This window comes from Phalaenopsis equestris, unplaced genomic scaffold, assembly GCF_001263595.1.
Source record: "Phalaenopsis equestris unplaced genomic scaffold, ASM126359v1 Scaffold000225, whole genome shotgun sequence".
NCBI lineage: Eukaryota > Viridiplantae > Streptophyta > Magnoliopsida > Asparagales > Orchidaceae > Phalaenopsis > Phalaenopsis equestris.
In genome coordinates, this window is record NW_018164667.1 from 135267 (window position 1) to 152247 (window position 16981).

General features: G+C 35.5%; 2 protein-coding genes across 3 annotated transcripts in view; one reads left to right on the plus strand and one right to left on the minus strand.

Annotated features, from left to right (window-relative positions):
• LOC110023622 (cellulose synthase-like protein D1) lies at positions 1-3331 on the plus strand (the record flags this gene model as incomplete). Its single annotated transcript, XM_020723116.1, is given in 5 exon segments — positions 1-245; positions 248-1094; positions 1140-2105; positions 2184-2361; positions 2449-3331. Coding segments are annotated over 5 exon segments (3010 nt in total), but the record flags the coding sequence as incomplete, so codon positions are not given.
• A 2811-nt stretch (positions 3332-6142) lies between these two features.
• LOC110023619 (activating signal cointegrator 1 complex subunit 1-like) overlaps positions 6143-16981 on the minus strand; it is a 41093-nt gene continuing 30254 nt past the window's right edge. For both annotated transcript variants that reach the window (XM_020723108.1, XM_020723107.1), the window contains exons 8-11: positions 7747-7837; positions 7551-7618; positions 6600-6637; positions 6143-6509 (exon numbers count right to left, since the gene is read on the minus strand). In XM_020723108.1, the coding sequence (XP_020578767.1) occupies positions 6317-6509; positions 6600-6637; positions 7551-7618; positions 7747-7837 (390 nt within the window). In that variant the 3' untranslated portion in view covers positions 6143-6316. The remainder of the gene's footprint in view (positions 6510-6599; positions 6638-7550; positions 7619-7746; positions 7838-16981) is intronic.

The following is a 16981-nucleotide window of genomic DNA, read 5'->3' on the forward strand; positions in this document are numbered from 1 at the left end:
CCCACAAACCTCCCGCGATGACGTCGAATCCCTCCCGGAGCTCACCTCCATCTCCTCCGGCGGCCCCAACGACTTCCAAAACTACACCATTTTCATGCCCCCCACCCCCGACAACCAGCCGTACACCGCCGTCGGCAGCTCCAGCACCAAGTCCGAGGACCTCCCTCCCCCGCCCTACGCCAATGCAGCCAAGCAAACGAATCAGCGCGGCGGAGGCGCCGCCGAAAAACCCGAACGGCGTTCGTCTGCACGAAGACGCAGAAATCGATGCTTTTTCGGACACAGACGAGCGATTTTGATAACAATCGGTGGCTGTATGAGTCGAGGGGGACGTATGGGATCGGCAATGCGTTCTGCTCGCAGGATGGCGGATTGGATGAAGATGGCGGGGTGAATATGAAGGATTTCTTGGAGAAGCCATGGAAGCCCCTCACCAGAAAAGTTCGGCTCCCCGCCGCCATTCTAAGCCCATATAGGTTGTTGGTGCTGGCGCGTCTGGTTTGTCTAATTGCCTTCCTAATTTGGAGAATATCGAACACGAACACGGATGCTTTATGGCTATGGGGTTTATCAACCACCTGCGAGATTTGGTTCGCTTTCTCATGGCTTCTCGACATCCTCCCGAAGATAAACCCAATTAATCGTGCAGCTGATCTCGCCGCCCTGCAAGAGAAATTTGAAACTTCATCCCCCTCAAACCCAACGGGCCGCTCCGACCTCCCTGGAATCGATGTGTTCATCTCCACCGCCGATCCGGAGAAGGAACCCCCTCTCGTCACCGCCAACACCATCCTCTCCGTCCTCGCCACAGAGTACCCTGTCGAAAAACTCACCATCTATGTCTCCGACGATGGCGCCGCCCTCCTCACCTTCGAAGCCATGGCGGCAGCCGCCTCCTTCGCCCAATTATGGGTCCCCTTTTGCCGCAAACATTGTATCGAGCCACGCAACCCTGACAGCTACTTCAACCTCAAGATTGATCCCACCAAAAACAAAAAGCAACCTGATTTCGTCAAAGACAGGCGGTGGATCAAGCGTGAATACGATGAGTTCAAGGTCAGGATCAACGGGCTCCCAGAAACCATTCGGAAGCGATCCTCAACAGATAAGTAACCAACCAGCTCGAAAAAACGGAAGCGCTCCAGGGCACTCAACTCAAAAGCACAGAAACAAGCCGCGAATCTCGCGAAAGAAAATGGAGAGGATCCCTCCGCAGCGAGGTCCAATGTAGCAATCGCCACCTGGATGGCCGACGAAACCCACTGGCCCGGCACTTGGAAATCACCTTCCCCCGATCACTCCACCAAAGACCATGCCGGAATCCTTCAAATCATGATCAAAGCTCCCGACTTTAATCCCATCCTCGGCAACCCCGGCGACCACCCTTCCATTGAATTCACCTCCGTCGACATCCGGGTTCCCATGCTCGTCTACGTTTCCCGAGAGAAACGCCCTGGATACGACCATAACAAAAAAGCGGGCGCCATGAACGCTCTGGTTCGAGCTTCCGCCATCCTCTCCAATGGACCTTTCATCCTCAACTTCGATTGCGACCATTACATATACAATTCACTCGCCATTCGTGAAGGCATGTGTTACATGATGGATCGAGGCGGCGACCGAATATGCTACATTCAATACCCGCAGAGATTCGAGGGAATTGATCCCTCAGACCGCTATGCGAACCACAACACCGTCTTCTTCGATGGGAACATGCGCGCGCTGGATGGTTTACAGGGGCCAATGTATGTGGGCACCGGATGCTTATTCCGGCGCTACGCTCTTTACGGATTTTGTCCGCCGCGCGCTAACGAGTACTCTGGGCTTTATGGGCAGTACAAGCGGCGAGCGGAGGCGGTGCGAGTGAGGGGAGAAGAAGATGAAGAGTTCCAACCGCTGAACGAGCATCCAGACCTCAACATGCCGCAGAGATTTGGTAACTCTGTTTTGTTGGTGGATTCGATTGAGCTCGCGGAGTTTCAAGGGCGGCCATTGGCTGACCACCCGTCGGTTAAGAATGGAAGGCCTCCCGGTGCGTTGCTTGAACCTCGAGCGCCGCTGGATGCATCGACGGTTGCGGAGGCTGTATCTGTGATTTCTTCTTGGTAATGCTTGATTTAATCTGTTTTGATGAAATGGGGATAAATGTGAGATTTTGGAAATAAAAATTGAGATCTTTGCAGGTATGAGGATAAGACGGAGTGGGGCGATAGGATTGGGTGGATCTATGGGTCGGTGACGGAGGATGTGGTGACGGGCTACAGAATGCACAATCGGGGCTGGAGGTCCGTGTACTGCATTCCTAAGCGTGATGCGTTCAGGGGGACGGCGCCCATCAACCTGACTGACCGGCTGCATCAGGTATACCTTTTTTTATTTTCCTTCAAATATTAAGAAAAGGTTAATTTTTTTTTTGAAATATGAAGAAAATGGTTGATTTTTCTGCAGGTGTTGCGGTGGGCGACAGGGTCCGTGGAGATCTTCTTCTCCAAAAACAATGCTCTGCTGGCAAGCTCCCGTCTGAAATTCCTCCAACGCATCGCCTACATAAACGTGGGCATCTACCCCTTCACCTCCATCTTCCTCTTCATATACTGCTTCCTCCCGGCCGTCTCCCTCTTCACCGGCCAATTCGTCGTCCAATCCCTCAACTCCTCCTTCCTCATCTACCTCCTCCTCATCACCCTCACTCTCTCCCTCCTCTCCATTCTCGAAGTCAAATGGTCCGGCATCTCCCTCGAGGAATACTGGCGCAACGAACAATTTTGGGTCATCGGCGGCACCTCCGCTCACCTTGTCGCCGTCGTCCAAGGCCTTCTGAAAATCATCGCCGGAATCGATATCTCCTTCACGCTAACCTCCAAGTCTGCTAATGAGGACGAGGATGATGCCTTCGCGGATCTGTATATAATCAAGTGGACAAGTCTCTTCATCCCGCCGCTGACTATACTTGCTGTGAACATCATAGCCATTTTTATCGGCGTGGCGAGGACGCTGTACAGTGTTATTCCGCAGTGGAGCAAGTTGATTGGAGGATTGTTCTTCAGTTTCTGGGTTTTGGCGCACATGTATCCTTTCTGTAAGGGGCTAATGGGGAGAAGGGGGAGGACGCCGACAATTGTTTATGTTTGGGCGGGGCTTATTGCCATTACCATCTCCTTGTTGTGGATTGCGGTGAGCCCGCCAAGTAGTGATCTTGTTGCTTCCTCCGGACACTATTAGGGCAGGAGGAGAAGGATAAGAAGAAGACATAACTTAAAACAATATATGTAGTATATATTTATTTATTTTTATTTAATAAGGGAAGATTTGTTCTTTGTAAATTGTAGGAATAGGGCAAGCAAATTATTGCTACTTATTTAAATTTCAAATGATTTATTATTATTATTATTGAGATATTTGAATGCAAACTTTACAATTTTTATGTATCTATGCATTTATGACAAAAGCTTTGATAGTTATATTTCAACACTTTGATGCTATAAATTTATGTTTGAAAAAATGATCTCACTTTCAAAGAGATTATAATAGTGGTCTTTTTTATGTGATGTTAAAGATTTTAATGTTATTCATGCAAATATGAAAGTTTATACATGTGCAAATTTCTTCTAAGCACTTCTACTATATCCTCATTCCATCAAGATACTACAAATAATATTATGACGAAATTTTAAGTACATATTCTAATCTCATTTGTTTATATTGCGAGATAAATCTCACGGAGTGTCGGTCCACCCACATGCAAATGCTCCCCACACCACACTTTACCAAGTGTAAACGTCATGTTATATTAATATAGTTAGGCTTAGTAGATGGATTGAACTCTCTTTATAGTGAATATTATAAAAATATAATTAAATCATCAAGTAATGGTAAATATTATAAATGTATATTTATATATGTAATATGATAAAAATAACCAAACATATACAAAATATACCCTAAAATAAATCAAGAAAATGAGATTGTCTAATCCCTCCTAAAATTCTATGTAAAAAATCCATTTAAGCCAACAGAGGTATAATTATATTTGATTGGGAATGGCTCATACCAAAGTTTATCACAACATGCATGAATGACTTCCTAATAATTCATCACAACAATTAGACCAACTCAGCCGGAGTAACTCTTGGCCAACAATTATAAGGCCATTAAGTGCCTCTTCATTTAGCCTAAATAAAAGGTACATCTTATAGTGTGACATTCATCCCACCTATGAAATAATAAATTTTTCTTATCATATAATTTAGTATAAATAAATAAAATAAATACAATTTAATAGATCTTGATCTTCCTTTTATGTAAATCAAACATATTAGTCATAAGACAATTGCCATCATTAAGTGATGGTTCAACCTAATGAATTGTAAGTGTCAAACATATTTTTTTAATAGAATCAAATAATATTTTTAAAACATCTAATATATTCTTGTTATGTTCAACTTTAGTATTTTATCTTAAACCTCTAAAGTGGCATTTTAAAAACAATAGCAATAATCTACATAAAAATAAGTGTCTATAAATAACACGTATTTTTAGTAAAAAAAAAACACCACTTTGTGAAAATGAGTCGATACCTATGGCTCGAACGAGTGAAGGAAGTGGAGTTTTCCTCATGGGTTCATCCTTCTACTCTTTCTGTAGGTTCGTCAAAATTAATGCATGAGAGACTTCTGTGTTTTTGCGTAGATCGTTCACCATATGTACATATGGTGAACGAATGTAATATGTAATATTTTCTTGTATTAATATAGTTAGGCTTAGTAGATGGATTGAACTCTCTTTATAGTGAATATTATAAAAATATAATTAAATCATCAAGTAATGGTAAATATTATAAATGTATATTTATATATGTAATATGATAAAAATAACCAAACATATACAAAATATACCCTAAAATAAATCAAGAAAATGAGATTGTCTAATCCCTCCTAAAATTCTATGTAAAAAATCCATTTAAGCCAACAGAGGTACAATTATATTTGATTGAGAATGTCTCATACCAAAGTTTATCACAATATCTTGGTCTCTAGGTTGATTTGCATGCACATATATGCACGAATGACTTCCAAATAATTCATCACAACAATATGACCAACTCAACCGGAGTAACTCTTGGCCAACAGTTATAGGGCCAATAAGTGCCTCTTCATTTAGCCTAAATAAAAGGTACATCTTATAGTGTGACATTCATCCCACCTATGAAATAATAAATTTTTCTTATCATATAATTTAGTATAAATAAATAAAATAAATACAATTTAATAGATCTTGATCCTTATATGTAAATCAAACATATTAGTCATTAAGTGATGGTTCAACCTAATGAATTGTAAGTGTCAAACATATTTTTTTAATAGAATCAAATAATATTTTTAAAACATCTAATATATTCTTGTTATGTTCAACTTTAGTATTTTATCTTAAACCTCTAAAGTGGCATTTTAAAAACAATAGCAATAATCTACATAAAAATATGTCTATAAAAACAAGTATTTTTAGTAAAAAAAAAAACACTGTTGGCATCAGTTTTTGGATATCACGAGTGTCAATAAATTTTATACGTTGCGCCGCGCACGAAGTTGGCTCAAATTAACCCGATCGTCGGCAAAGTTGTCTAGATGACCTCGGATGATGAAATGGACCCCGCCATTGTGTCCGGAACATCGATTTCACTTACGGGGGATGTCCACTTCGCTACGGCTTCGCGGGCGGGGTGAAAGTGCACAAATTATCATTTTGAGCACGATCGTCGAAAAAATGGCCCAAACGATCCCAAATGACGAAACGGACTGCGCCAACGCGTCTGGAACGTCGATTTTAGCTAGGGAGGACATTCATTTCAAAATAACGGCGCGTCTGAGCTAAAATGTGCGGGAGACTATTATAAAATTAATAATAATTTTTATTATTATAATAATAATAATATTATTATATTATAATATAAACTTACGCACTCTCTCTCTCCCTGGCTCCCGATCGCACGCGACCCTTCCCCCTCTCCCTGTGGATCGCTCCCCCTCTCTCTTACAAAAATGAATTGGTCTATAGAATGATCTAGTATCAAGCATTGATGATTGCAAGCAGATTAAAACCTGATTGTCATCTAAAACCTGGTGTTTGCTTATCATAAACTTGGTTGATAGTATGCAAATTCCAATGCCAAATCATTAGATTAAACTTTTTGTCTGTTCTGTATCAAAGAAATGAAGCTTGATCGCACTTACACACTTAAGGGTGGCAAGAAACTAAAATAGAAAACTATAGAAGTCTATTTTTCAAATATAGAAATGTTTCACCTGACTCAACAGCCTTAGAAACCACTGAATTTCGATGCTACAGGAAAGGGTATCGAGCAACAGCAATGGTAGTATCCACTTTCATCATAAAGAAATCTCTCAGAAAGATGTGCTTCTGGAATTACATATTCGCCCCAATCTTCTTTGCCATACTTCTTAAATATACCTCGTGCATCAAAAGAATCAACTCTTTCAGTCCTCATATTTCTGAAAACATATGCTATAAGCTTCAGTCATAACTACCATTAACCAAAGATAGGCGCTAACGTAACAAATAAAAATGCAGCTCACACAAACCTTTTTCTATGTCTTACATTCATCAAAGTGGCATGGAGCTACAATTCAAAAAGAAAAGGCAAGGTTAACATAAAACAAAGATTAATCAAGATGTTTTTATGACGAGTGTTCTGACTGAAACAAACACATGTATAACATACTTCCAGGTTGCACTAATAACCCTCTGGTATAGAGAATATAACGACTGTTTATGTTTTATTCTCAAAACATTGTCAAATCATGGAGGACATACACATGCAATATAGTTAAAATTCAAATTTGTGACATGCCAAGCCTTCGAAAAGCAACTTAAAAAAAAGCATTTGCCAAATAAAGTTTATTTATAATTTATCGTGATGACAGCTTGATGTAATTAAAATTTGACGTAATGCTGTTATGGATTCACATCGCATAGGTTGCACGGCTATCATGAAGCATTTTTTTCATTAATGACATGACAGAATGCTTGATCATAAATTAATGTATTTTATTTTAGCCTATTAAACTCCGACTAATGAATCTGGATGTTATAAATTAGGCGTATTATAGCTATAGGTACTCAGTGAAAACAAAAACACTTTTGGCGAATCTGTCATAAACATTAGCGAGTTGCAGCACAAATACCATAATGTTTCAACATGACAACCTCGACAAGTTCATTGATTTAGCCAAACTTTCTCATTTATTAATATCTAATCATTTCAGTGTCATGAACATTAGCGAGTTGCAGCATGAATACCATAATGTTTCAACATGAGAACCTCGACAAGTTCATTGATTTAACCAAACTTTCTCATTTATTAATATCTAATCATTTCATACAATTTTCCAACTTTAATGCATGTCTGTTTTCCATACAGCAGCCAGGGCTGTCCCACAACATTAGAAATTTAAATTGGGGAAAAGTTGAAAATTGGCGGTTGCATATCTGGATAAAAAAGATTGGGTTCGGAAGACACATTAAAAGCCAACCTTTAAAGATTGACGAGCATCCTTTTGAAGAACAAGACCCGCTTCCACATAAGCATCAATGATAACCTCTTAATTGCAAAAGTTAAGTAATAAATTATGGGAATTATTCCAACATCTTCGCTTCCTAAGACCATTCTTCACTAAAGTGAAAAAGCTAAAAAATATCATAAATTAAAGTGAAACTGCTTTTGGATACGACAAGCACGTAACAAGCGTTCGTCTCCACCAACTTCCTCTATTGGAGCATATACAACCTGGGCCTTTGCCGGCGAACCCTTCATGCATGCCTGCAAATTATCATATATTGCTTTTAATTTATTATGCAAATTGCATAAAAACCACAAATCAAAAGGTGGTAAAAAAAAACTTCAAAATAAATAAACCGAGCAAGAAAAAAAAAAAACCTTAATTAGAGCCTACACAACAATAAACCAAGGGAGGATTTATCCGACGAGATTTATCACTTTCCTAAGATGGTTGTGCGCTACATTATGGAGCATGCGTACTTAAACAATTAGTTTGTTTTATTTTTTTGGCCTTTTCTTAGATGCATGTTGCTTGACTTATATGTTCCAGCTTTAATATTACATTACGCATCTTGCGTATTGTTTTGTAATAATTATCCCAAGTAAAAAAATAATTAATTTTGTTTGGCATATTAATGTACTGAATTTTGTGAGTAGATTGTTTAATTATTCAAAATGCTTTTCTTGGAATTACAAATCAAGGGAAAATTGTATAAAATTATAAGGAGAAGTGATTTCAAGCAGAAATCTTATGAACGTTGCAAACAAAATTCAATGATACTTCCAATCAAGCTGATTTGGGTGCAAGAGATGTGGCTTAGGTTTTCTCAATTCTGACTTGTTCAAGAACATGTGTTGCCTCAACAATTTATGTTACTCAGAGATCCAAACAAGCCTAAGAAACTGTAGATTCGGACAAACTAAACTTCACCCTTATGGAAACTTGTTGGCCAACAGTAACATTACAAAGAATACCAGCTACAATATCGAGACCATTTGAGAAGCACCTACAGATGATAGGAAAAGAGTGAATAAATTTAAGTGCAATCAAATAAAATAGATGGCAAATGATGCAGCAATAACGAAAATAAATAGCATTATGTGAAATGATTAGACAAAATCATCAACCGAAGTACATGACGTGAAGTTCTAATAAGAAAACTTGGCTAAAACACAATTAAGACCTACGTACGTAGCACTTAATGTAGATTAAAAAAGGAGATGGATTCATAAATACAACCACAAGTAGGGATGATACTAATGATGATGATGAGAAGAATCAAAAGTATATTAAAACAAGCAAAACATGTGCTCCTCTAGTACATTGCTCTTTCTTTTGTTATTTCGTTTTCCTTCTCTTTTTTCCTTTAGTTCGTGCAGATTTCTTTACTAGCCTTCTGGTATTTTTAAAATCTTAAAATCTTAGCAATTTGAATCTCCTTCAACAATGAACAAGGATCCTAAAAGGAACAATTTCAAATAGTATCACTTTACATTAAAAAAAGATGAACCAGCATAACAATTAGACGATCCATTAGTGCAATCTTGTATATCTTTTAAGCAGATCTAATAATTTACTAGTGTTAATAGAACCTACAATAAAGTGGAATTCAGGAGCCTGGTGAAGCAAAGCGCTAGCTTTGAGCATTGCACGGCAGCCAAGTGACAGCTTGCGACAGAGAGAGTGCATCAAGTCGTACCACTACACGCTAGACTCAGACTTGAAGAAAATTACTAATTTTGATTACATTGCTTTGTTTAACATTTGCAATCATAAATAAGGCATGAGACTTACAATTTATTACATATCAAAGAAATGTAAGCAAGAAGTTACCACTTACATGCGTAGGAGGCTTTGACTCTTGCGAGCTGAAAGGGGAAGCCCAATTTGAAGGAAGAGGGAGAACCGTGCTTCAAGGAGTCTAGCGTGCGACGTCACTGTCGTGTCGAACCCTAGTTGAAGGAAGAGAAGTGAAGTGGAGCGCATGGCTTCGTGAAGTGGAGTGTCGACCCTGGCAACACCCTAGTCGAGTGGCTTTGAAGCAAAGAGCAAGGGAGACAACCTCCCGTGTGCTTTGATGGATCGAGCCGAGATTGAAGGAAGGAGGGGAAGACTTGTGCATGTTGGGTTAGGTCAGCTAGTCGAGGCTTATTAAGCTGTGATATGAAATTTTTTTATTCAAGTATTATTAGTTTGATATCATGTTTTCGAATTAAATTAATGTATGGGTATTAAAGTTAATGTTTATTAATTTATTTCAGAAACTAAGAAACATAAATTTTGGAGTAAAAAATTATTAATTTCACACAAGAAAGAAAAAAATTGATCTGAGAAACTGATAAAGTAATTGTTAATGTTATTATCGTTATTAGGGTAAATGATATAATTAGTTAAATTAATGTTACTAAATTTTATTCAATTAGAAAGTATGGAAGAAGGTTATTCATTTTGAGACTGGTAAAAGATTGACGATATAGTGAAGTGAAGATTAAAATTATATATATATTATATAAGTGATTGACGATATAGTGAAGTGGAGAAGTGAAGATTAAAATTATAAATATATTATATAAGTGGAGGGGAAAAAAGTTAATGTTTATTAATTTATTTCAGAAATCTTAAATCAAGAAACGTAAGTTTTAGAGTAAAAAATTATTAATTTCACACAAGAAAAAAAAGTGTGTAAGGAGGAAGATCGATTCGAGAACTGATAAAATAATTGTTAATGTTATTATCGTTATTAGACTAAATCATATAATTAGTTAAAATAAAGTTACTAAATTTTATTCAACTAAAAAGTGTGGAAGAAGGTTATTCATTTTGAGACTGGTAAAAGATTGACGATATAGTGAAGTGGAGGTAAAAATTATGCATATATTATAAAAGTTAATTTAATTAAATGTCATTAAAAATATATTGAATTTTCCATGACTTAGAATTTATGATTTGAATTGAAATATATTTTTAAATCCTTACACTTGCTTTGGCCAATTTCCACAGTTCCAAGATGTTTCAAGCAATCGGTTGGCTTAAATACACATGATTTGATGGATGGAGGCTGAATACAATCTTCTCTAGTCTTCTACGCACCTTCTCTTTATATAGTGTAAGTGTGGAGAGATTGGAGTGTATGAGTGTTGTTTCTTAGAGTGGTTAGTGAGTGTCTTTCCTACATTGTGAGTGTGTGAGAGAAAAATCCAGTGGAGATCATTGTAAGAGAAACGATCGTGGTGGAACAAAGAAATTACACAGCAGGTTTGATCGTTCATTTTGTAAACACTTTTTCACTTTGATTTTAATAAAATTTACTTGGCTTTATTGTATAAAAAATGATCTTAATTTACTAGAACTAAATGAAAATATGGCACTAAACAGGACGCAATGGAGAAAAAGGATTCATGTAGCCGACCCCACGTAGTGGGATTAAGGCTTTGTTGTTGTTGTTGTTACTTGGTTTTCTCTCAACATGCATAGGAACTAAATTCACAATGCTCCTTTGATTTGGATGTGTGATGAATTATATTATTTCCAAGAGATTTATTTGAGAATATTTGGGATATTTACAAGTTTATGTGTTATCTTTTGATCTTCTTTTACTTTCAATTTAGCCAATTGAAATATTAAAACTCCTTGTTGATCTAAAATTACTAATTATTTTCTACAAAAAAAAGAGTTGGATAACACTCAATCACCCGGTGGAATAGGATTATTGCCTATAAAAATTACAACCTCATAGGAGACTAGAGGATTCTTGAAAAACTTTGCATGGTTAAACAAAACTTAATTGTAATAGGAGTTTCAAATGCTTCTTAATGTCTAGGAATAAAGTAAGGAGTATTTGTCTCTAGTTCTCAACTTTAGAATTTAAATTCATTTGATGAATATCCAGAATTCACATGATCCAAGTCAAAGGAGCATGATTCTCGCTATAGAAAACATGACTTGTAGATTTAGTATTTTACATGATTCTCACTATAGAAAACATGACTTGTAGATTTAGTATTTTACAAAAAAAATTAGAATTTTAGAAATGTTTAAAAAAATTCACAAATTTCAACCCTTCAAACTAAACCAAGTTCGTATACTACTTTGACATGTATAATTGTGTGATTATCACGTACTTGACAGCATCACAGATTAGAAGACAAATATCTTATGTATTCAAAAAACTAAATAAGTTCGAGAAAATTTTAAGGAGATTGATAGCTTAGGTTTTAAATTTTAGTATTCACGCAAAAAATCGTACTAGAAAAGATGTAAGTATAATTATAGATAATTGAAAAAACAGTATTATAAAAATTAATAGAATTGGAGAAAAAATTATATCTCTATAATTATTACTCACACTAAGATTCTTAATGTTATAAGCGTTTGTGCTCCCAAAGTAGGCTTAGATATATGCTAAAAAAGAAAAAGAATGATCTACAAAAATTAATACAAAATATACCTCTTGAAGAAAGAATTTTTATTAAAGAAATTGTAAATGAACATATTAGGAGAGTGGTAAAAGATATTAGAAATATTCATGATGGTATAATTTTGGAGTGCCTAATGAATAAGGAAGGGTCAAATTGAATTTTACTTTATCTCATGCTTTTATTATTACTAATATTTAATTTAAGAAATAATATGATCAAATTATCACTTATAGATGAATCTAATAAAATATAAATTAATTATTTTCTTTGAGAAAAATAAACTGCCAAAATTGTAAAAATTATAAGGTAAATCCAAGTAAAAGTTTAAGTACCCAACATCAATTATTGGTTTTGGATTTTAAAATGAAGAATTGAAAGTTAAAAAATGCAATAAAATATTATCATAAAATTAAAAAAGAGCACTTAAAAGATACAAAATTATATTTATGAGTAAACTTCAAGATCTTAAAATTTGGGATGTTCATAAAGAAGCTAATACTAGGTGAGATATAAGTAACGAATACTATTAAATAAATTGCAAAAGCTGTGCATGAAGAATTAAAAGAAATTTTTTTATAAATAAGAATTTTGTGGTGTAATAATATGCAAAAAATAAAAAGATAAAAAATAAGAAGCTTTGTTATAAAAATTGATTTAGATGTAAACTTTGAAGAATTAGGAAAAATATAAAGTAGATCATACGGAGTCTAAAAGAACAATTTGTAATATTAAAAATTTTGATTTTAGTTATTTTATATAAAAATAGACAATAAAGAGGGTAAAAGATATATGTACAATTTAGCTCAGCAAAGAGAGACGGAAAGTAAATATTTAATTCAAGTGTATTAATAATGAAAATAAAAAATTAATTTTATACAAGGATATTTAATATAGATGGATGAGATATTTTGATAGACTTTTCAATGAAGATTGTGAAAATACAATTGACTTATTTTTACCGTTGAATTAGTAAAACGGATGTCCAAAAAAACATAAAAAAATAAATGTTAGAAACAATAGGATTTAATGGTATTTCACTAGAAATGTTAAAATGTTTAGGAGATCTAAGAAGTCAATGACATACTAAAATTTTTATAGTTATTTTAAAAACTAAAAAAATGCCTAATGAGTGGAGAAAAAATATCGATTCATATTTTTAAGAATAAAAGAGATGCACAATAGTGTGCAAATTATAAATGAATTAAGTTCATGTGTCCTACATTAAAGTTATGAGAAAGAGTAATTCAATATAGGTTACGACGTGATACAAAATTTCTAAAAATCAATTTGAATTCATGTAGGGCAAGTATATTATGGAAGTTATACATTTATCGACAGGTTTGATGGAGAAGTACAAAGAGAGTAAGGAGAATCTTCATATATATATATATTTTTTTTATTTAGAAAAAGCTTATGATAAGATTCCAAAAGTACTATGGAGAGTTATAGAAAAAATAAGTGTTGATATCGCTTATATTTTCAAGTCATTAAAGATGTGTATACTAGAGTTGTTACTTATGTTCGGATATAAAGAGATTTGACCAAATATTTTCCTATTTCAAATGGATTGCATCAAGGATCACTTTTAAACACATATCTTTCTGCTTTAGTTATGGATGTTCTTACTGGACATTTATAGGAGGATGTACCTTGGTGTATACTTTTTGTTGACGGTATCTTTTTTGTGGATAAAACTAGAAAGAGTTCAAAAAGAACTTGAATTATGAAGGTCAACTATAGAGTCTAAATGCTTTTATTTAAGTATAAGTAAAACTAAATCATGGAATTTAATTTTAGTAATATAGGATCTAGTGGCATGGTTGTAACAATGGGTGACCAAGTTGTTAAAATGAGGGAACATTTTAGATATATTGGGTTTGTTCAAGGTGATGGTGATACAAATGGAGATGTTATTAGCAAAATTCATGTTAAATGGTTGAAGTTTCTGATAGAAAAGTACGACTTAAACTTAAGAAAGATTTTATAAGATGGTGGCGAAACATGCAATGCTTTATGGTGCAAGAGATTGGCCTGCAAAACAAAAACATAAAATTAAGTTAAGGTGTTGCTCAGTTGGATGAGTAGCTTTACACTTGGAGGCAAAAAACAAAACAAATATATATGTGAAAGGCTTGTAGTCGCTCCGGTGATAAAAATATTAGACAGAGTTGCCTTATATGGTTTAGTCACTTTAAACGTCGACAATCTGATGACCCAGTTAGGAGAGTAGTTCTAGAATTGACTAATGTTAAGAAAGGTAGAGATAGAATCTACAAAGACTTGGCCATATATAAAAAATGATCTTAAATTATTAGAACTAAATAAAAATATGATAATAGGACACAATAATAAAGGCTTGTTGTTTTTGTTATAAACTTTATATAAACAATATTATCATAAAAATAGATGAATTCTGATAAAATCTTGCAACTGAGTTATACAAATATCACAAACTATATATGCAATAAGTTTTAAAAAAAATAAGAACATTAATTTAATTTAGAAGTAAGAGTACTCGCCTCCATTTTTAATGTACAAATACTATTGCTTGATTTTCAAACTCATTCTTGACCCTACAAATTAGTTATTCCTATAAGTCACTCTAATCGAAGAATAAAACACCTTTGAAATATAATTATATTTAATATTTTCTTTCTTTTTATCTAACTTTGCTTGTAGTTGTTCTTTCAAACTTTAAAAAAAAAACTTGCTTTAATTCTTTACTTTATCTTGACCATGTTGACCTCATTTTTGAGGTCATTTTTTTTTTTAGAATCTAGCTCTAGGAGTTCCTATTGACCATCTTAGAAAACTAGAATTGGGACCCACCCTTTTTTAGAAATTCCAGCCACTTCCTATTTTCCTGTGATGTCTAGTATTTATGGTCTCAAAACCATCGTCTTATGTACGAGCGGTTAAGGACTATTGTGTGAAGACTCAAGGAGAATTTCCCAATAGAACCTCAAGCCCTAGGAAAACATCGTCACGACTTTTTCGTCACATACACACACAAATACACAAAATTGCACGAGGACGGTCTTCAATTGAACCAAAAGGACGGGTGAAAATGTAAACTTCTCTGGATTACCTCCGATGGCGAAAAGGATTGCGCCAGTGTGCGTCTGGTATACCAATTTTGGTAGGACAAGTCACCCATATTGTCATATTTTCGACACGAGAAAATTGGCATGCAAATCGATGAATTCGACAAAATGACCTCCGAACAAAATGACCTCGAATTCGACAAAATGACCTCTGACGGCGAAACGGGTTTGCATAAAGATGGTCATGCTGCTTGCATAAAGAAAGAGGTATTCTTCTCCTCTCCTCTATTTTGCATTATTTCGGATGACGGATGACATGAAGTATTATTTTGAAGTTTAAGTATGAATATTTGCTTAGGTTGGTGAGAAATGAAGCATATATATATTGGTTACCTTTACTTTTCTTTTGCTTGAAACATCTTTTGCTTGAAACACTTTTGCTTGAAACATATGAAGGCATTGGCAGAGCAGTTTGAAAATGCATTTTATTTCCTTATAAATGTCTATGGAAAGCATGTGTGGGCCATCTTTACTTTCTTTGCTTGAGACACTTGAAAGCTTGAAAGCATGACTAGGGTGGTCTTGTAATGCATTTTTATCTTTTTAAAAATCATTTTTATGAGCTGAAAATTATATTTGGGGCTTATATTTTGTTCTTCTTGCTGCCCTTCATTAAAATGCATCCTGAAAATCACTTTTGTGAATTGAAAAATTATATTTGGAGCATATGTTTGGTTCCTCTTGTTGCCCCTCATTAAAACACATGTTGGAAACTATTTCATGAGTTGGAAAAGATGTCTTTGGGGCCCATATTTAGTTTATCTTGCTGTCTCTTGTTCGAATGCATGTTGGAATGAAATTATCAAGGCTTCTATTGTTGATGTTCATGTTTACAAAAAATGCCAGAAAGATATGCTCTCCTTTGGCCCATTTGGTGGTCTCGGTTTTTGGCTTTTCTTTGGGATTGAATTATAATTGGAAGCATGCTTTCTGTTTTGCCCCATGCATTGGGTTCGGTTTGCCCCTGTGTTGAGCTCGGTTTGCCCCTTTCTTGGGCTCGGGTTGGGCTCCTTTTGGTAATTTATGAAAGTTGAAGTCTTTTTGCCGTTTTGGAATATTTCTGGGGTTGGTTTGTCATGATATTGAGCTCGGTTTACCCATGTGTTGGGTTCATTTTGGGCTTCTTTCGAATCAAATTATAAATGGATTTTTTTTTGGGTCATGTTTTCCCCATATGGTTGGGCTCGGTCTTGGCTCTGTTAAATGAGAATTTTGGATAAAAATGTTTTCTGTTTTAGCTAATTTGGAGGGCTCGATTTAGCCTTCATTCTGTTAAGTTTTGGCCCCCTCCTTGTACTGGCTCGGTTTGTCCTTATGCTGGCTCGGTTTTCCCTTTCTGCTGGGTTCGGGTTGCCCTTTTGTTAGGCCCCTTTTGATGAGTTATGTTGGTTAAAATTCCTTATATGTTCGGACCATTTCTTTGGGCTTAGTTTGCCCCTATGGCAAGATCAGTTTGCGCCTCTTTTGGTATTATATTTTGGCTGAAATCTCTTAACTGTTTTGAACTATTCCTTGGATTTAATTTGACACTTTTGTTGGGCATGGCTTGGTTGGAGGTTTTCTTATCCTTTGCCCTTACCCGTGGGTTTGTGTTGTGTTGAATTTCTCCTTGTTATATGTGGCTGAGAGTCTAGATTGATGATTTTGGTCTGCTATCTTTGCCATAAGGATGTCTAGGTGGCTCTATTAGCTTGGTGGTTTTGGTTTGCTGCCTTAGCCGTGAGCTTCATGTTTACTGCCTTTATAATTCTCCTCTCTTTTGGCTCCTCCCCGTGAGCTGGATTTGGGTCTTGGTTTTGGTTTGCTGCCTTAACCGTGAGCTTCATGTTTACTGTCTCTATAATTCTCTTCTCTTTTGACTCCTCCCCATGAGCTGGATTTG